This window comes from Entelurus aequoreus, linkage group LG17 (genome assembly GCF_033978785.1).
Source record: "Entelurus aequoreus isolate RoL-2023_Sb linkage group LG17, RoL_Eaeq_v1.1, whole genome shotgun sequence".
NCBI classification, from domain to species: Eukaryota; Metazoa; Chordata; class Actinopteri; order Syngnathiformes; family Syngnathidae; genus Entelurus; species Entelurus aequoreus.
In genome coordinates this window covers 43,946,026-43,968,264 of record NC_084747.1, presented here as the reverse complement: position 1 = coordinate 43,968,264, position 22,239 = coordinate 43,946,026, and the positions used below count along the sequence as shown (strand labels likewise).

The following is a 22,239-nucleotide window of genomic DNA, read 5'->3' as shown; positions in this document are numbered from 1 at the left end:
CATGGAGCATAGATGGTGTACATTAAACTACAGTATCAATGTATTGTATACATAGTGTACATTAAAGTACAGTATTAATGTAACACCATGCATACATGGTGTAAATTAAAATACAGTATTAATGTATTATATACATAGTGTACACTGAACTACAGTATTAAAGTGTTACATACATAGTGTACACTAAACTACAATATTAATGTAATGTAAAAAATAATACTGTAGTTTAGAGTACATTAAACTACAGTATTAATCTAATGTAGTACATACATAGTGTACATTAAACTACAGTATTAATGTATTGTATACATAGTGTACACTGAACTACAGTATTAATGTATTACATACATACATATTGTACACTAAACTACAGTATTAATTTAATGTAGTGCATACATGGTGTACATTAAACTACAGTATTAATGTATTATATACATAGTGTACCGGTACACTTAACTACAGTACTAATATATATATACAGAATGTACACTATGCACCACATTACATTAATATTGTATTTTAGTGTACACTAATTATGTATGTAAAACATTAATACTGTAGTTCAGTGTACACTATGTATACAATACATTAATACTGTAGTTTAATGTACACCATTACACATACATTAAACTACAGTATTAATCTAATGTAGTGCATTAATACTGTAGTTTAATGTACACTAAACTACAGTATTAATCTAATGTAGTGCATACATAGTGTACATTAAACTACAGTATTAATGCACTACATTAGATTAATACTGTAGTTTAATGTACACTGTGTTCATTAAACTACAGTATTAATGAATTGTATACATAGTGTACACTAAACTACAGTATTAATCTAATGTAGTGCATACATCGAGTACATTAAACTACAGTATTAATCTACTATAGTGCATACATAGTGTACATTAAAGTACAGTATTAATCTAATGTAGTGAACACAGTCTACATTAAACTACAGTATTAATCTAATGTAGTGCATACATAGTGTACATTAAAGTACAGTATCAATCTAATGTAGTGAACACAGTCTACATTAAACTACAGTATTAATCTAATGTAGTGCATACATAGTGTACATTAAAGTACAGTATTAATCTAATGTAGTGCATACATCATGTACATTAAACTACAGTATGAGGTGATCTGCCTGTAGGAGACATAAATGGGTTGGGGGGACGGATGTGTGAATTCCAGATGAGATCCATGTGCAGCGTGTCATTGGTCCGCCTATATTTAGGGCTTATTAAAAGTGTAATGACCATGGAAGGGCCATAAAAAGCGAGGCTATATACATTAGACATGATTTATGACACTCTAATGGTGTCCGCCTCATCAATGGTGGGAAAGATTCGACATCAATTCATCATGAAATCAAATTGAAAGAAAAGGAAAATACACCTTGATGGACGTAAAATGTTTTAGGTTCCAAGTTTGTTCCACCTTTGTCTTACTGCATTGATCCGACTTTCATTCAAATAAATTGAAATGGAGATGAAGAGAATAAGCAGCAAGATAAGGACTCTGCCTCCTGTGCCTACTGAGCTGATAATCAGTCCTAAACAACCACTGGCTCAGTTCAGCAGGAACAGGAGTCCAGTCCACTCAGCCACAACAGTCATGTGCCTGCAGCAGCCACACCAGGAACTGGCAGAAAAGTGTGATCCAGATGTATTTTTTATTGCTATGAATATGTTTCATTTAACCTAAAATTATTTTAGTACATGTTTACTGATATAAAGCAGTTCTTGAGGCTAAAGTTATTATTTTAACATAACATAATATATAACATATTACTTTTATCAACAATTAAAATTTTATAATTATTTCCACAATATCTTATTATTTTTCTTAGAGAAATATTCCACTTTAGCGTAGTAAAATATAGTTTTCCACCTTGCTGCTTGTGATTGGCAGATAGTGAGGACCCTGAATGGTTTCTATCAGTTCATCAACCTTTTCTATGTTATTTATACATATATTGTTTCTGATTCATCGATTATCATTAACTTTAATAATATGCACATTTGACATTTATTACGGATATTTAAACATGTTTGGATTTTGGGAAAATCTTATTTTAACAATTGACTTTGAACATTATTGTACTATGAGTTGCAGAAGTCATATCTTTATTATAGTTAAAGTGTCCAACAGAAGCCTTTCTATAATGTATTGTGTCCACAATGCTTCTACAATAACCTCCATGTGTACCTCTCTCTGTCTGGTTCTCTCTCTCTCTCTGTGTCTTCAGGCGGCCGACAACAGAAGGAGATGACAGGAGCTTGGGGTCGTGCGAGGGTCGAGCACTGGCGGCCAACAGCGGAATGTTGTGGCGGTCCGACTCCCTGAGCCAAGGCTGATTGTTGACTGGAGAGGAACAGTTAAAAATAAATGTAAAAAAGTTGTGTGTGGCGGGTTGGTCAACTATTAAGAGTAGTGCCTCCTCAAATATCACTTTTATACGTAAATGATGATCACAATGAAATAAATATGTTCTGGAAACTCCTCAGTGTGTGTGTGTGTTTAGTCTGAAGCTCCAATCAGACTGTGAAAGAGTTGAGACTGCAAATACTTTCAGGAGTTTTCATACATAACACATGACTTCATCCATGTAAGAGATACACCGCAGACAGAACACGTGTGCAGACAGTGAGATTATATTAACAAACATTTTGTTTTAAACGAGTGGACAGAAAAAGAGGGGAAAATATTTGGGGTCATTTTTGTATGCATTACTGGTTAAATGCATGATACTCACAATGCATATCACATTCAACCCCATTCTCTCTCTCATTTGCGCTTAAAGGCCTACTGAAATAATTTTTATTTATTTAAACGGGGATAGCAGATCCATTCTATGTGTCATACTTGATCATTTCGCGATATTGCCATATTTTTGCTGAAAGGATTTAGTAGAGAACATCGACGATAAAGTTCGCAGCTTTTGGTCGCTGATAAAAAAAGCCTTGCCTGTACCGGAAGTAGCGTGACGTCACAGGTTGAAAGGCTCCTCACATTTCCCCATTGTTTACCAGCAGCGAGAGCGATTCGGATCGAGAAAGCGACGATTACCCCATTAATTTGAGCGAGGATGAAAGATTCGTGGATGAGGTACGAGAGAGTGAAGGACTAGAGTGCAGTGCAGGACGTATCTTTTTTCGCTCTGACCGTAACTTAGGTACAGGAGCTCATTGGATTCCACACTTTCTCCTTTTTCTATTGTGGATCCCGGATTTGTATTTTAAACCACCTCGAATGCTATATCCTCTTGAAAATGAGAGTCGAGAACGCGAAATGGACATTCACAGTGACTTTTATCTCCACAACAATACATCGGCGAAGCACTTTAGCTACGGAGCTAACGTGATAGCATCGGGCTTAACTGCAGATAGAAACAAAATAAATAAACCCCTGACTGGAAGGATAGACAGAAAATCAACAATACTATTAAACCATGGACCTGTAAATACACGGTTAATGCTTTCCAGCCTGGCGAAGCTTAACAATGCTGTTGCTAACGACGCCATTGAAGCTAACTTAGCTACGGGACCTCACAAAGCTATGCTAAAAACATTAGCTATCCACCTACGCCAGCCAGCCCCATCTGCTCATCAACACCCGTGCTCACCTGCGTTCCAGCGATACACGGAGCGACGAAGGACTTCACCCGATCATCGATGCGGTCGGCGGCTAGCGTGGGATAGCGCGTCTGCTATCCAAGTCAAAGTCCTCCTGGTTGTGTTGCTGCAGCCATCCGCTAATACACCGATCCCACCTACAACTTTCTTCTTTGCAGTCTTCATTGTTCATTAAACAAATTGCAAAAGATTCACCAACACAGATGTCCAGAATACTGTGGAATTTTGTGATGAAAACAGAGCTTTTTGTATTGGATACAATAGTGTCCGAATACTTCCGTTTCAACCATTGACGTCACGCGCATACGTCATCATACCTAGACGTTTTCAACCGGAAGTTTCGCGGGAAATTTAAAATTGCACTTTATATGTTAACTCGGCCGTATTGGCATGTGTTGCAATGTTAAGATTTCATCATTGATATATAAACTATCAGACTGCGTGGTCGGTAGTAGTGGATTTCAGTAGGCCTTTAAGTGCTTTTTTATGCGCTTGAAGTTCTGAATTCTACCATTGAACCTGTGGACACGCCCACCACACGCTACATTATATATGTGTTTTCTATTAAATTGCCACATAGTTCAATAATCATGGTCCTGATGAAATCGTATTCATTAAACATCCAGAATGTTCAAACACGGCCGAAATTAGCACACTCCCTTCCGCTGTGGTCGCACTCACTTTATACAGAGTGGGATTATTGTGCTTTTATCATCTCAATGGATGTTTCCAGGCGTCTCAATTGAAGCGATCAGAATAGATTTGATAGTTTTCTAGAAGTTTTTTTTATTATGTGTGGTGTTCACGGCATCCAAACTTCAAGCGCAATAAAAAGCGTAAAAACAGAAGTACTTAAAGAGGAACTGCACATTTTGGGGCATTTTGCCAATCATTCACAATTCTTATGACAGACAAGAACACATATGTCTATTTTTGTTTGCATTCTAATTTGTAGTAATCCATCCAATCCATTTTGACTCTTAATCACTCTAAAATGCATCCAAAAAGCACCAACAATACTTCATTTACATCGTGAGCTGAATATTAACCAGATATTAGCAATATTGTTATTAGAAGCGATTACGCAGACAAATTATTTATAGCCACGCCGTGAAAACAGAGCGCAAACTAGCTCTTTTGTTGACAAACTGAGCTGCTGCTCATGATCGCCTGTTAGCTGGTGAAAGTTTATTCCAGATTATAAATCATGCCTCTCACCTGGATACAAAAAGGTTGTGCACATAAACCAAGAAGTCGGCCATCTGTGACAATTGACTTAAACCCAAGGATGGCGAGAAAGACACAAAAAAGACGCAAGTTTGCGCCACCAGATATTTTTTTTTAACCCTTTGCAAAGATTATGATTAATTCTTCATCTAAACGGGAATATTTGAACATCCTATCAGCTGGCATCCTAGTGACAGCAGACATTTTATAGTAAGTGATGTTTTATTATGTTTGTTGGCTCACATGAAGTCTGCCATGATTAGAAATAGGAGATGTTAAAGGAAAAAGCGAACGTTGCGATGCGTCAATGAAATTAAGGCACAAATGAGCAGAATACGTAAATATTACCGTATTTTTCGGACTATAAATTGCTCCGGAGTATAAATCGCACCGGCAGAAAATGCATAATAAAGAAGGAAAAAAAACATATATAAGTCGCACTGGAGTATAAGTCGCATTTTTGGGGGAAATGTATTTGATAAAACCCAACAGAAGGGCCGTAGGCGCCAATTGACAGCCACGCTTCCGTCAGTCGACCCCAGGGCAGCTGTGGCTACAAATGAAGCTTACCACCACAGATGTGTGAATTAAAGTTAAAGTACCACTGATAGTCACACACACAAGAGGTGTGGTGAAACTACCCTCTGCATTTGACCCAGCCCCTAGTTCCACCCCCTGGGAGGTGAGGGGAGTAGTGAGCAGCAGCGGTGGCCGCGCTCGGGAATCATTTTGGTGATTTAACCCCCAATTCCAACCCTTGATGCTGAGTGCCAAGCAGGGAGATAATGGGTCCCATTTTTATAGTCTTTGGTATGACTCGGCCGGGGTTTGAACTCACAACCTACCGATCTTTGAGTATCTAGTTGATAAAAAAGTGCTATATAAATCTAATCCATTATTATTAGTATTATTACCGTATTTTTCGGACTATAAGTCGCTCCGGAGTATAAGTCGCACCGGCCGAAAATGCATAATAAAGGAAAAAAACATATATAAGTCGCACTGGAGTATAAGTCGCATTTTTGGGGGAAATGTATTTGATAAAACCCAACACCAAGAATAGGCATTGGCAATTTCAAATAAATAAAGAATAGTGAACAACAGGCTGAATAAGTGTATGTTATATGACGCATAAATAACCAACTGAGAACGTGCCTGGTATGTTAACGTAACATATTATGGTAAGAGTCATTCAAATAACTATAACATATAGAACATGCTATACGTTTACCAAACAATCTGTCACTCCTAATCGCTAAATCCCATGAAATCTTATACGTCTAGTCTCTTACGTGAATGAGCTAAATAATATTATTTGATATTTTACGGTAATGTGTTAATAATTTCACACATAAGTCGCTTCATAAACTATGAAAAAAACTGCGACATAAATCCCGAACAATACGGTACATGTTATTGTTAGGCTCCATTGTCGACTCGGAGAATGCTGAACACCCAAAATCTGTGCACCTTTTTTCACTTAAGCACATGGAGAATAGGGCCTTAACTAAGTTGTAAATCTGCTTTTAATACGACATGACAATAGGCCAAACGGAAAAGAAAACAATACATTATTCATTCGTTGTCTATTCTGCTTATCCTCATTTGGTCTCCGGTAAGCTGGAGCCTATCCCAGCTGACTTTGGGCAAGAGGCATTCGAGACTGGTCGCCAATCAAAGGGCACATATAAACAAACAACACCTTTGGACATATTAGAGTCTCCAATTAACCTAACATTCCTATTTTAGAAAAGTGCAAGAACACCGGAGTACTAGAAGGGCAAATCAGTGGGAAGATATCAGCTGGTCACCCCCGGACCTCAGTCACTGCTCTGCTCATTGTCTGCTCAGCTTTGTCTTTTGTTTAGGATACTTTCTTTATGTTAAACGATTATACTCACATTTGTTATATTAAATATTCTTGTGTGCACTTTTAACTTCAGTTTCGACTCCCCTTTGTTATTGTGGCCCTGAATCAGACCAGGGTCTGGAACCAAGTGGGATCTTGTCCGGGAAAATCAAATTTGGAGTTTATACGTGATTTGGTCACACATTTTGATAGCTGGTGTTCGTCAGCTGGGGTTTAAACTTTTGACGACTTGAAGGCGCTTATACTGTGCTGGAGCAGTTGAAGGATTCTGTTCTTGAGCGCAGTACAGTAAATATTGGTAAAACGTGGAGTTAAAACTGTTGCCGAGGCTGCTGCACAGGCCCATGTGTTGCCGTTTTCACGTCAAACTTCTACTGCTTCTGACATTCCTGTTGTGGAAATGGGGTTAGTGGTTTTGAACGTGCCACGTGATTTATTTCAGAGTGAAGTGACCATAGGGGTGTGTCCAGCATTGCCAGTGGATGGGGTCACTATGATTTGGGCTGACCTTTTGTCTCCAGATTCAAGGATTCAAGAAGCTCTATCTGTCATACTTGTACACATTTTCATACATAAGGCACTTAAAGGCCTACTGAAATGAATTTGTTTTATTTAAACGGGGATAGCAGATCCATTCTATGTGTCATACTTGATCATTTTGCGATATTGCCATATTTTTGCTGAAAGGATTTAGTAGAGAAAATCGACGATAAAGTTTGCAACTTTTGGTCGCTGATAAAAAAAGCCTTGCCTGTACCGGAAGTAGCGTGACATCGCAGGTTGAAAGGCTCCTCACATTTCCCCATTGTTTACACCAGCAGCGAGAGCGATTCGGACCAAGAAAGCGACAATTACCCCATTAATTTGAACCAGGATGAAAGATTCGTGGATGAGGAACGTGAGAGTGAAGGACTAGAGTGCAGTGCAGGACGTATCTTTTTTCGCTCTGACCGTAACTTAGGTACAAGCTGGTTCATTGGATTCCACACTCTCTCCTTTTTCTATTGTGGATCACGGATTTGTATATTAAACCACCTCGAATACTATATCCTCTTAAAAATGAGAGTCGAGAACGCGAAATGGACATTCACAGTGACTTTTATCTCCACAACAATACATCGGTGAAGCACTTTAGCTACGGAGCTAACATGATAGCATCATGCTCAAATGCAGATAGAAACAAAAGAAATAAGCCCCTGACTGGAAGGATAGACAGCAGATTAACAATACTACTATCAGGAGACACCGAACCAAACACTGGACCTGTAACTACACGGTTAATGCTGTGCCGCCTGTCGAAGCCTAGCAATGCTGTTTCTAATGACGCCATTGAAGCTATCTTAGCTACGGGACCTCGTCAGAGCTATGATAAAAACATTATCTCTCCACCTACGGCAACCCTCATCTGCTCATCAACACCCGTGCTCACCTGCGTTCTAGCGATCGACGGAGCGACGAAGGACTTCACCCGATCATCGATGCGGTCGGCGGGTAGCGTCGGATAGCGCATCTGCTATCCTCAAAGTCTTCCTGGTTGTGTTGCTGCAGCCAGCCGCTAATACACCGATCCCACCTACAGCTTTCTTCTTTGCAGTCTCCATTGTTCATTAAACAAATTGCAAAAGATTCACCAACACAGATGTCCAGAATACTGTGGAATTTTGCAATGAAAACAGAGCTGTTTGTATTGAGATACAATGTGTCCGAATACTTCCGTTTCAACCATTGACGTCACGCGCATACGTCATCATACCTAGACGTTTTCAACCGGAAGTTTCGCGGGAAATTTAAAATTGCACTTTATAAGTTAACTCGGCCGTATTGGCATGTGTTGCAATGTCAAGATTTCATCATTGATATATAAACTATCAGACTGCGTGGTCGGTAGTAGTGGGTTTCAGTAGGCCTTTAAGTGCTTTTTTTATGCGCTTGAAGTTTTGAATTCTACCATTGAACCTGTGGACACGCCCACCACACGCTACATTATATATGTGTTTTCTATTAAATTGCCACATAGTTCAATAATCATGGTCCTGATGAAATCGTATTCATTAAACATCCAGAATGTTCAAACACGGCCGAAATTAGCACACTCCCTTCCGCTGTGGTCGCACTCACTTTATACAGAGTGGGATAATTGTGCTTTTATCCTCATCTCAATGGATGTTTCCAGGCGTCTCAATTGAAGCGATCAGAATAGATTTGATAGTTTTCTAGAAGTTTTTTTATTATGTGTGGTGTTCACGGCATCCAAACTTCAAGCGCAATAAAAAGCGTAAAAACAGAAGTACTTAAAGAGGAACTGCACATTTTGGGGCATTTTGCCAATCATTCACAATTCTTATGACAGTCTATTTTTGTTTGCATTCTAATTTGTAGTAATCCATCCAATCCATTTTGACTCTTAATCACTCTAAAATGCATCCAAAAAGCACCAACAATACTTCATTTACATCGTGAGCTGAATATTAACCAAATATTAGCAATATTGTTATTAGAAGCGATTACGCAGACAAATTATTTATAGCCACGCCGTGAAAACAGAGCGCAAACTAGCTCTTTTGTTGACAAACTGAGCTGCTGCTCATGATCGCCTGTTAGCTGGTGAAAGTTTATTCCAGATTATAAATCATGCCTCTCACCTGGATACAAAAAGGTTGTGCACATAAACCAAGAAGTCGGCCATCTGTGACATTTGACTTAAACCCAAGGATGGCGAGAAAGACACAAAAAAGACGCTAGTTTGCGCCACCAGATATTTTTTTTTAACCCTTTGCAAAGATTATGATTAATTCTTCATCTAAACGGGAATATTTGAACATCCTATCAGCTGGCATCCTAGTGACAGCAGACATTTTATAGTAAGTGATGTTTTATTATGTTTGTTGGCTCACATGAAGTCTGCCATGATTAGAAATAGGAGATGTTAAAGGAAAAAGCGAACGTTGCGATGCGTCAATGAAATTAAGGCACAAATGAGCAGAATACGTAAATATTACCGTATTTTTCGGACTATAAATTGCTCCGGAGTATAAATCGCACCGGCAGAAAATGCATAATAAAGAAGGAAAAAAAACATATATAAGTCGCACTGGAGTATAAGTCGCATTTTTGGGGGAAATGTATTTGATAAAACCCAACGGAAGGGCCGTAGGCGCCAATTGACAGCCACGCTTCCGTCAGTCGACCCCAGGGCAGCTGTGGCTACAAATGAAGCTTACCACCACAGATGTGTGAATTAAAGTTAAAGTACCACTGATAGTCACACACACAAAAGGTGTGGTGAAACTACCCTCTGCATTTGACCCAGCCCCTAGTTCCACCCCCTGGGAGGTGAGGGGAGTAGTGAGCAGCAGCGGTGGCCGCGCTCGGGAATCATTTTGGTGATTTAACCCCCAATTCCAACCCTTGATGCTGAGTGCCAAGCAGGGAGATAATGGGTCCCATTTTTATAGTCTTTGGTATGACTCGGCCGGGGTTTGAACTCACAACCTACCGATCTTTGAGTATCTAGTTGATAAAAAAGTGCTATATAAATCTAATCCATTATTATTAGTATTATTACCGTATTTTTCGGACTATAAGTCGCTCCGGAGTATAAGTCGCACCGGCCGAAAATGCATAATAAAGGAAAAAAACATATATAAGTCGCACTGGAGTATAAGTCGCATTTTTGGGGGAAATGTATTTGATAAAACCCAACACCAAGAATAGACATTTGAAAGGCAATTTCAAATAAATAAAGAATAGTGAACAACAGGCTGAATAAGTGTACGTTATATGACGCATAAATAACCAACTGAGAACGTGCCTGGTATGTTAACGTAACATATTATGGTAAGAGTCATTCAAATAACTATAACATATAGAACATGCTATACGTTTACCAAACAATCTGTCACTCCTAATCGCTAAATCCCATGAAATCTTATACGTCTAGTCTCTTACGTGAATGAGCTAAATAATATTATTTGATATTTTACGGTAATGTGTTAATAATTTCACACATAAGTCGCTTCATAAACTATGAAAAAAACTGCGACATAAATCCCGAACAATACGGTACATGTTATTGTTAGGCTCCATTGTCGACTCGGAGAATGCTGAACACCCAAAATCTGTGCACCTTTTTTCACTTAAACACATGGAGAATAAGGCCTTAACTAAGTTGTAAATCTGCTTTTAATACGACATGACAATAGGCCAAACGGAAAAGAAAACAATACATTATTCATTCGTTGTCTATTCTGCTTATCCTCATTTGGTCTCCGGTAAGCTGGAGCCTATCCCAGCTGACTTTGGGCAAGAGGCATTCGAGACTGGTCGCCAATCAAAGGGCACATATAAACAAACAACACCTTTGGACATATTAGAGTCTCCAATTAACCTAACATTCCTATTTTAGAAAAGTGCAAGAACACCGGAGTACTAGAAGGGCAAATCAGTGGGAAGATATCAGCTGGTCACCCCCGGACCTCAGTCACTGCTCTGCTCATTGTCTGCTCAGCTTTGTCTTTTGTTTAGGATACTTTCTTTATGTTAAACGATTATACTCACATTTGTTATATTAAATATTCTTGTGTGCACTTTTAACTTCAGTTTCGACTCCCCTTTGTTATTGTGGCCCTGAATCAGACCAGGGTCTGGAACCAAGTGGGGTCTTGTCCGGGAAAATCAAATTTGGAGTTTATACGTGATTTGGTCACACATTTTGATAGCTGGTGTTCGTCAGCTGGGGTTTAAACTTTTGACGACTTGAAGGCGCTTATACTGTGCTGGAGCAGTTGAAGGATTCTGTTCTTGAGCGCAGTACAGTAAATATTGGTAAAACGTGGAGTTAAAACTGTTGCAGAGGCTGCTGCACAGGCCCATGTGTTGCCGTTTTCACGTCAAACTTCTACTGCTTCTGACATTCCTGTTGTGGAAATGGGGTTAGTGGTTTTGAACGTGCCACGTGATTTATTTCAGAGTGAAGTGACCATAGGGGTGTGTCCAGCATTGCCAGTGGATGGGGTCACTATGATTTGGGCTGACCTTTTGTCTCCAGATTCAAGGATTCAAGAAGCTTTATCTGTCATACTTGTACACATTTTCATACATAAGGCACTTAAAGGCCTACTGAAATGAATTTGTTTTATTTAAACGGGGATAGCAGATCTATTCTATGTGTCATACTTGATCATTTCGCGATATTGCCATATTTTTGCTGAAAGGATTTAGTAGAGAAAATCGACGATAAAGTTTGCAACTTTTGGTCGCTGATAAAAAAAGCCTTGCCTGTACCGGAAGTAGCGTGACATCGCAGGTTGAAAGGCTCCTCACATTTCCCCATTGTTTACACCAGCAGCGAGAGCGATTCGGACCGAGAAAGCGACAATTACCCCATTAATTTGAGCCAGGATGAAAGATTCGTGGATGAGGAACGTGAGAGTGAAGGACTAGAGTGCAGTGCAGGACGTATCTTTTTTCGCTCTGACCGTAACTTAGGTACAAGGGCTCATTGGATTCCACACTATCTCCTTTTTCTATTGTGGATCACGGATTTGTATATTAAACCACCTCGAATACTATATCCTCTTAAAAATGAGAGTCGAGAACGCGAAATGGACATTCACAGTGACTTTTATCTCCACAACAATACATCGGTGAAGCACTTTAGCTACGGAGCTAACATGATAGCATCATGCTCAAATGCAGATAGAAACAAAAGAAATAAGCCCCTGACTGGAAGGATAGAGAGCAGATCAACAATACTACTATCAGGAGACACCGAACCAAACACTGGACCTGTAACTACACGGTTAATGCTGTGCCGCCTGTCGAAGCCTAGCAATGCTGTTTCTAATGACGCCATTGAAGCTATCTTAGCTACGGGACCTCGTCAGATCTATGATAAAAACATTATCTCTCCACCTACGGCAACCCTCATCTGCTCATCAACACCCGTGCTCACCTGCGTTCTAGTGATCGACGAAGGACTTCACCCGATCATCGATGCGGTCGGCGGGTAGCGTCGGATAGCGCATCTGCTATCCTCAAAGTCTTCCTGGTTGTGTTGCTGCAGCCAGCCGCTAATACACCGATCCCACCTACAGCTTTCTTCTTTGCAGTCTCCATTGTTCATTAAACAAATTGCAAAAGATTCACCAACACAGATGTCCAGAATACTGTGGAATTTTGCAATGAAAACAGAGCTGTTTGTATTGAGATACAATGTGTCCGAATACTTCCGTTTCAATCATTGACGTCACGCGCAAACGTCATCATACATAGACGTTTTCAACCGGAAGTTTTGCGGGAAATTTAAAATTGCACTTTATAAGTTAACCCGACCGTATTGGCATGTGTTGCAATGTTAAGATTTCATCATTGATATATAAACTATCAGACTGCGTGGTCGGTAGTAGTGGGTTTCAGTAGGCCTTTAATAAGAGGAAGGACCGAGTTTTGCTGGCTCAACACGGTGTGTGTAACGATAGATAAATAAATGAATAAATAAGAAGAAGTAGCTCCAGCTCAGGTGTCTAGTGTTCCTACGGTATGTAGTGTGCCTGATAGAAATGAAATGCAGCTCCCAGAAGTATTTAGCGCATGTGCAGTAACACGTTCAAAGAAATTGAGCAATAAGAAAGAGTAAGTGCAGGATTTTTCTGTCCGTTTTTTCCCTGGTCAGTGCCATATGACGATGTGGTGAAGGAGCAGAAGTCTGTTGCAACTTTAAGAGAACTCTTGGAGTTGGTTTGTTGTCCTTCTGAGGTTAGAGATTGTTCTCACTGTTATTTCCTGTACGATGATGCATTGATGAGAAAATGGACACCTCAGTTAGAAGGTTTAGTTCTGTGTACCAGGTGTTGGTGCCTTTAAAGTTTTGTGACACTGTGTTACTGTACTGACCTACTCAGTGGCCTAGGGGTTAGAGTGTCCGCCCTGAGATCGGTAGGTTGTGAGTTCAAACCCCGGCCGAGTCATACCAAAGACTATAAAAATGGGACCAATTACCTCCCTGCTTGGCACTCAGCATCAAGGGTTTGGAATCGGGGGTTAAATCACCAAAAATTATTCCCGGGCGCTGTCACCGCTGCTGCTCACTGCACCCCTCACCTCCCAGGGGGTGAACAAGGGGATGGGTCAAATGCAGAGGACACATTTCACCACACCTAGTGTGTGTGTGACAATCATTGGTACTTTAATTTAACTTTAACTTACAGATTTCTCTCGACCAGAGCGGCCATCTTGGGGTCAGGAAAACTTATGATCGGGTTACCAGGTATTTCTTTTGGCCTCTTTTGAAAAGAGACGTGTCAGCGTACTCTAAGTCCTGTCATACATGTCAGTTGACTAGTAAGCCAAATCAAACTTTACAACCAGTGCCACTTAATCCTACTCCAGTTATTGGGCAGCCATTTGAGCATTTAATTATACACTATGTGGGTCCGCTAAAAACGGCCATGTCTGGTGCACAGTATTTGTTGACAGTAATATGCAGAGTACACGGTACCCAGCTGCATTTCCTTTGCGCAGTATTACAACCAAAAATGTAATGCGTGTAAAATGTAATGCATGCTTTGTCAAGAGTTTATTTCAGTATTTGGTTTGCCTCGGGTCATTCAAACATATCAAATGTTTGCACAAGTGGTCAAACAGTGAAAAATAACACAAAACCTGTCCTCTGCTTATCATGCGCAAAGTCAAGGTGCTTTAGAAAGGTTTCAACAAACGTCTAAGTCCATGTTGCGTCCTTTTTGTGTACAGATGCAAGGTGACTGGGAAGAAGCCCTACCTCGGATGATGTTAGCCGCACGGGAAGTGGTCCAGTAAAGTACAGTTTCGTCCTAATGACCTGGTGTTCAGCCATAGAGTTTGTGGTTCATTGTCCAGGACAACTGGACAGAGCCAGACCCTCCAAGTAACTTAATTGATTTTGTTAATAGTTTTAGTTACAGATTGTATAAAGCTCAAGGTGGCTAAAAAATGTTTAGCTGTGGTTCAGGGTAAAATGAAAAAGCAGTACGATCGGCATTCTGCGTACAGGGAGTTTATTCCTGGTGACCAGGTGCTTGCTCTGTTGCCCTAAATTTCTTGGGCCTTATACTGTGGTAAAGAAGCTGTCAGACCTTAACTATCTCACTTCCACTTCTGAACGTAAGTTAAAAACACAACTTTGCCATGTATATTTGTTAGAACCATATGTGTCTCCGCTTCGAGTGAGAAAAGGATTTGATATGGGGGAGTACGGTGGTCGGTCCCAGTGTCTGACTGTTTCCTCGTTGGTTCCTGCTCGTCGGCTCCACGACTAGATTGGGGGGAGCCTGATAAGGCATTGGTGACGGGTCGTCCTAAATGTCAGGGATTGGTCGAGGGTCCAGTGGGGGGAACGGGGGGTAGGGGTTGCTACGGCCCAGGCCCTGTTGAAGCCTTGTGGGAATGTGTTCAGAGTGGAGGTCTGATTGGCCACTTCCTCTACCTCTCCCCCTCCCTCTCCCTCTGTCCGCAGGTCCTGCAGCTGCACCTCATTGGTGCTAATCAGCGGGAAGATATCAGTTGGGCTGCCCATGACCTCAGTCTGTGCTCTGCTCATTGGCTGCTCTGCTCGGTCCTGCTTGGCTGGTCCTGCTCCAGTCTTGTTTTGCATATTTTCTTTATATTAAACTGTTATACTCACATTTGTTAAATTAAATATTCTTTTGTGCACTTTTAACTTCAGTTTTCACTCTCTTTTGTTGTTGCGGCCCGGAGCCAGCCATAACAGTCACAAAATGATATACAAATATTACGTATTACAAAGATAGCACAATATAAACAATAATACATTCATAATATTAGAAAAAAGGGATTTAATTATTGCATTACTAAAGTTGTAATGTATCAATGGAAAACTGACGTAATTTTTAAAAATATATTTTCACTTTTTGTCAAATTACGAAACTATTATTTTTTATGGTATGTGGGTTATTACTGTTATTTTCTCTCGCTATTTTCTCTGTTGGTTTTCAAAGGAAATACTAATAATTTTGAAATCGCCAAAGCATATAGTCACACTGAGTGATATATTTTTCCTGTACAAATATTTAAAAAACTTGTTCCTCTTTAATTATGACGCAGTTGTAATTCTTAAGTAGATGCATTTTTCTAAATTAACTGTTACTACTCATTAAGGCAATGATGTTATCATTATTTCCCTCAAATCATATCTTAGTGATGACCTTATGGAACATTGTGATCATAGGTTGTGATGTACTTAACCAATGGCGACTCAACAATTGTGACTATTAATTCATATTAAATAATGTACATCATGGCCATTTATTTTTCATTACTCAAGTAGTTTTTGCTGATCATCTAATTCAAAGACAGATGTTAGCATGTGTGTTGAAGGATTTGCATGATATATTGTGAGGTAGTTACAGTGCATGCGTGTGAGGACGATCACTGTCCTTGCACACCTTGTCGGTGTTTGTGTGTACTTGTGTGTCATTTAGACTCCCTCCTGTTCCTGCACCGCATCATTCATGATTCTGCAAACTCAAAGAAAAACCTTGAACTGCCGCTGACCTGGCTAATGTGTGTGTGTGAGGTCATGCCTGTGTCAATGCGAGGGGCGGATCCCTGAGGGGACATCCTGAAGAGTGTTGTGAAGCTCCTTGATCCTGACGACAACTCTGCTGTCGTCATTTGATTGGCAACTCGCTGCTTTGAGTTGATGCTCCAGTGAGTCCAGAACGTGCATCGCTTCACCGACCAGACCGGACCGAGCCACCACCTGATTTGAAATACACACACAATTAATTATAAAAACTAAAACATTGGTATACAGTATTTCCGCCAACAGCGGCCAGGTGTGGGGAAGTCTGTTATTTTTAATTTGAAATATTATTTCTATTAACACATTTTTCGAAAAACATAACACGCCATTATTACTGATATATGGAAGCAATATGGCAAGTGAAACTAAGGTTATAAGTAATAAGGACTATCATGGAGAAACTGTAGTAAAACTACCTGGAAAACTACCTATAATCATGGACGCACACAACATTGTGGGGCGACTAACTGGCTAAGCATCTTTTTTTTAATACTCTAAAGTGTTCATAACTTGTGGTAAAACTCAACACTTAAATTAACCAATAAATTGAGCCTCTATAGGTGCTCATGTTTTGGTTAGCTACAGAGTGAAAACTAACAGAGTAAATACCCTGAGGTATGCTTTTATCCGTCAAAACACTTAATTTCTGCTTTCCAAAACACCCTCCAGCTGCACGATTTCAGAAAACACTTTTTAAGAGCTCCAGAGGAGTGCCCAGGCTCACTGAAAGTGGTGCCTGCCCAAAAGGGCACTTAAATGGGCTACACGAGGTAAACCAGGCCCCTCCAAACTCTGGTTCTTTTTTATTGTAATTGTTGTCGGGGGATAAATGCATAGATAGAGTACTCCTCACCGTGCGTACAATCTCTGTAGAGACGCTCAGTGATTGTTGGGAGAAAACTGCACAGTTGACCACAAGGTCGACAATCAATAACGGTGCCGCCGATGGTCGCTGAGTGCACGGCGAAATGAGCACCAGCAGACTGTGGAGCCGCTCCACAGGAAGAAGGGGATGAGCGAGCGCGGGCACTGTGAAAAACAGGTGGTGCAGGTGGTCCCAGGCTTCCTTAAAGTGTACCTGGGGATTAAAATGACATGATGACTTAATGCAAGCAGGTTAATTACAAATTCAATACATCAGTAATTCACTGAGGATGACGACAGCATGTCTGCTCTATTATGAGAGGAGGCGGAGCAACAGGGGACAGAGATGAAACTCTTGAGCGAGAAATCAATACTTCATCCTCCTCTTCACCTCTCTGTGATAGGAGTCATCCATAATTTACTTTTTAATGTGTCTCTTCCCGCTCTCTGTTTGCTGTAGAAACTATAAAGATCCGCACGTATCATCACCTACAACACAGTATCTTCTTGTTAAGACTGTTGGACTCGCCAGTATCACGTAAGCATAAATTTGTGTGTTGCTATTCAATGCAGTTTTGCTATTCTATTACCTTCCTTTTATTAATTTATTTATTCTATTACCCGCCTATGAGCACGGTCAACCTTTAAATATTATTGGAAGGTTTTACATGCAGTGGCGGTGCACTTGCTCAGGGCTACATTCCCTAGGGGGCGCTGCAAGCATGAGGGGAAAAAATAGGTATATTTATTTGTGCGAAGCACTTAGGTTATTTAAATAAGACTTACCGCTACTGTCAACACGTCAATAAATATATACACTTACGTAACATCAGTGATTGGTGTATTTGGGTGGATGGATGCTACGATATGTTGTAATACATGAACATTGTAATTCCGGTTTTATTCATTTTATGTCAGAGATTAACCAAAATTTAGTTTTACATCTAAAACCGGCGTCATTAAAATATACTACATAACTACCTAATCATTATTGATTATACAAATGTATGTTGTTGTACTATTATTTATATATATTAGCGCTGTCACGTGATTATTTTTTAATCAGACTTTTGAATAGTAATTAATCATGATTAATCACAGTAAATTACTTGCTTGAATAATTTCAAGTAACTTAAAAATACCGTAATATTTGGACACAAATGCAATTTTACTGTCAGAATCTATATGTTTGACTAGACCTACGTATTTTATTTGCTCAAAACTTGGTAACAGTAATATCTTAAGTCCAATCGGGATGTATTTGGAGGTAAAATTTGACAGAGCGCAGACCAGTCGGGAGTCTCCTCACTCAGCTTTGAACCTGATCACTGACCGTATAACAACGTACGCCTCCTTTTAGAAAACCATCCATGGTCAAAGTAAAGGGAGCATGTGCGCTCAAAATAAATTGGGTGATTAATCTGCATTGATACATGATTATTGCAATGTTTTTTTGTAATTAATCACGTGCGTTAATTTGTTAAATTGGATTGCCCTAAAATGAATATACCCAATTAGTCAATCTATTGTTTGTCCAGCAAATATACAAGCAGTCTCTAAATAAAATGAACAAGTGGGCATGACCACTATTACATTTGGCCTGAATTAATCTCTTATTTTGGCTTTTTTTTATTGATTTTTTTATAGAAATGAACAATAACTTCTATCAATGATGAATTGCAAGGTAATGCAATCATTACAACTTGCCTCATTTTTTTAAAAAAGTGATGGAAACAAAAACGTTATCTAAGACCCCAAAACAAGTGCTGGAGACAGAATTACCAGTTGTACATCCCTGCAGTGCCCCCTGTTGGTGGGGTGATGGTAAAAGGTCAGCAGCCACAGCAAGGGATCGACATCAATGGGCTGTGTGGAAAGCAGCAGCTGGAGGGCCGCTTGCACCCAGTGGGAACATTGGACCACCAGGAACCAGGCCTCAAAGATTCTATGAGATGTACAACATACAGACATTAGATACTGTTAATGATAGTAATTTTTTTTTTTTTTAATTTTTTTTAAGATGGCGGCGCATGGCTATGCAGCGGCTCGCTAACGCTCTTGGGAGTGTAGAGCGATTTGGCAAAAAACACCCCTCATTTCTGTCAATTTCATGGCTGGCTCAAAGCGTGAACACTCTGTGATCACATACGACCGACAGACAATTCTGGATGTGGATGGATCGGGTCGTTATAGACTGAAAGATGCATGTACGGTGGACCTCCTCGCTAGCATGGGAATACTTCGCGGGCTACATCGAGCGGCCTTTGTAGCAGCGGAGTCAAGTGCTAGCGGTGACCGCCGATGGAGACGACGTAAGCGGTGTGAGCGGAAGCAGAAGCGGGGATGCCGAGCGGGGCTAACAACAAAGGGAAAAGCTAACCAAAGAAGCGTGGAGTGTCCGGGTAAGAAGCCATTTAAACTAGAACTAGCCGGCGCCAGGCTGGATAATCCCTGCAAACATAACAATTCTCTTAGAATAAAACACAACTCACATAATGTTTTTTCTTTTGTGACCGTGTCAGAGGCAGACATTCAATCTACTGAGGTGGCTAACTATGATGCGTTCAGTTTATCGCAACATCTAGCAAACAATCGGACAATTCCCATCGTATCAATTCCTACATATGGTCGAAACTATTTAAAGTGCACTACGCATAATAAACGCAACATTATTAATATTGCTACTTCGGATAATTTCAACAAACAATCCTCAAAACAGCCCACTACCTATAATATGGGCTTTTTAAACATAAGATCATTATCTTCCAAAACGTTATTAGTTAATGAAGTCATTAGAGACAACAAACTTGACGTCGTTGGTCTCGCCGAGACCTGGCTCAAACGAGACGATTTTTTGCGCTAAATGAGGCATCTCCTCCTAACTATACCAATACACATGTTGCCCGACCTCTTAAAAGGGGAGGGGGTGTCGCACTAATATACAACGAAAACTATAATTTTACACCTAACCTAAATAATAAATATAACTCGTTTGAGGTGCTCACTTTGAGGTTTGTCACACCGTTGCCTCTCCACCTGGCTGTTATCTACCGCCCCCCAGGGCCCTATTCGGACTTCATCAGTGAATTCTCAGAGTTTGTTGCTGATCTAGTGACGCACGCCGACAATATAATCATAATGGGGGACTTTAATATCCATATGAATACCCCATCGGACCGTCCTTGCGTGGCGCTCCAGACTATAATTGATAGCTGTGGTCTTACACAAATAATAAATGAACCCACGCATCGCAACGGTAATACGATAGATCTAGTGCTTGTCAGGGGTGTCACCACCTCTAAAGTTACGATACTCCCGTACACTAAATTAATGTTCGATCATTACCTTATAAAATTCGAAGTTCTGACTCATTGTCAACAAACTAATAATAATAATAATAACTACTATAGCAGCCGCAACATTAATGCTGCCACAACGACGACTCTTACTGACCTACTGCCTTCGGTAATGGCACCATTCCCAAATTATGTGGGCTCTATTGATAACCTCACTAACAACTTTAACGACGCCCTGCGCGACACTATTGATAGTGTAGCACCGCTAAAGCTAAAAAGGGCCCCAGAAGGCGTACCCCATGGTTTACAGAAGAAACTAAAGCCCAGAAATTATCATGTAGAAAGCTGGAACGCAAATGGCGTGCGACTAAACTTGAGGTTTTCCATCAAGCATGGTGTGATAGTTTAATAACTTATAAACGCATGCTTACCTCAGCTAAAGCTAAATATTACTCAAATCTCATCCACCTCAACAAAAATGATCCTAAATTTTTGTTTAGTACAGTAGCATCGCTAACCCAACAAGGGACTCCTCCCAGTAGCTCCACCCACTCAGCAGATGACTTTATGAATTTCTTTAATAAGAAAATTGAAGTCATTAGAAAAGAGATTAAAGACAATGCATCTCAGCTACAACTGGGTTCTATTAACACAAATACGACTGTATATACGACGGATACCGCCCTCCAAAATAGTTTCTCTCTCTTTGATGAAATAACATTGGAGGAATTGTCAAAATGTGTAAATGGGACAAAACAAACAACATGTTTACTTGACCCAATTCCTGGGAAACTTATCAAGGAGCTTTTTGTATTATTAGGTCCATCAGTGTTAATTATTATAAACTTATCACTTTCCTCTGGCACTGTTCCCCTAGCATTCAAAAAAGCGGTTATTCATCCTCTACTCAAAAGACCTAACCTCGATCCTGATCTCTTGGTAAACTACCGGCCGGTGTCCCACCTTCCGTTTATCTCGAAAATCCTCGAAAAAATTGTCGCACAGCAGCTAAATGAACACTTAGCGTCTAACAATCTCTGTGAACCTTTTCAATCCGGTTTCAGGGAAAATCACTCTACGGAGACAGCCCTCGTAAAAATGACTAATGATCTATTGCTAACGATGGATTCTGATGCTTCATCTTTGTTGCTGCTTCTTGATCTTAGCGCCGCTTTCGATACTGTTGATCATAATATTTTATTAGAGCGTATTAAAACGCGTATTGGGATGACAGACTTAGCCTTGTCTTGGTTTAACTCTTATCTTACTGACAGGATGCAGTGTGTCTCCCATAACAATGTGACCTCGGACTATGTTAAGGTCACTGCGGAGTTCCCCAGGGTTCGGTTCTTGGCCCTGCACTCTTTAGTATTTACATGCTGCCGCTAGGTGACATCATACGCAAATACGGTGTTAGCTTTCACTGTTATGCTGATGACACCCAACTCTACATGCCCCTAAAGCTGACCAACACGCCGGATTGTAGTCAACTGGAGGCGTGTCTTAATGAAATTAAACAATGGATGTCCGCTAACTTTTTGCAACTCAACGCTAAGAAAACGGAAATGCTGATTATCGGTCCTGCTCAACACCGACATCTATTTAATAATACCACCTTAACATTTGACAACCAAACAATTAAACAAGGCGACTCGGTAAAGAATCTGGGTATTATCTTCGACCCAACTCTCTCGTTTGAGTCACACATTAAGAGTGTTACTAAAACGGCCTTCTTTCATCTCCGTAATATCGC

General features: G+C 40.2%; 2 protein-coding genes across 7 annotated transcripts in view; one reads left to right on the top strand and one right to left on the bottom strand.

The window, feature by feature from the left end:
- Positions 1–2,505, top strand: part of aopep (aminopeptidase O (putative)) — a 203,733-nt gene extending 201,228 nt beyond the window's left edge. For all 3 annotated transcript variants that reach the window (XM_062025735.1, XM_062025734.1, XM_062025733.1), the window contains one exon: positions 2,260–2,505. The gene's annotated coding sequence lies outside the window, so the exon portion shown is untranslated. The remainder of the gene's footprint in view (positions 1–2,259) is intronic.
- The window catches only part of fancc (FA complementation group C), a 122,961-nt gene that overhangs the window by 33,460 nt on the left and 67,262 nt on the right, over positions 1–22,239 (bottom strand). For 2 of the 4 annotated variants that reach the window (XM_062025738.1, XM_062025737.1), the window contains exons 14-17: positions 18,973–19,135; positions 17,180–17,404; positions 16,325–16,503; positions 2,033–2,375 (exon numbers count right to left, since the gene is read on the bottom strand). In XM_062025738.1, coding sequence (XP_061881722.1) covers positions 16,330–16,503; positions 17,180–17,404; positions 18,973–19,135 — 562 coding nt within the window. In that variant the 3' untranslated portion in view covers positions 2,033–2,375; positions 16,325–16,329. Of the gene's footprint in view, positions 1–2,032; positions 2,376–16,324; positions 16,504–17,179; positions 17,405–18,972; positions 19,136–22,239 lie in introns of those variants that run through there. The other 2 variants (XR_009821730.1, XM_062025736.1) reach the window with 2 other exon arrangements.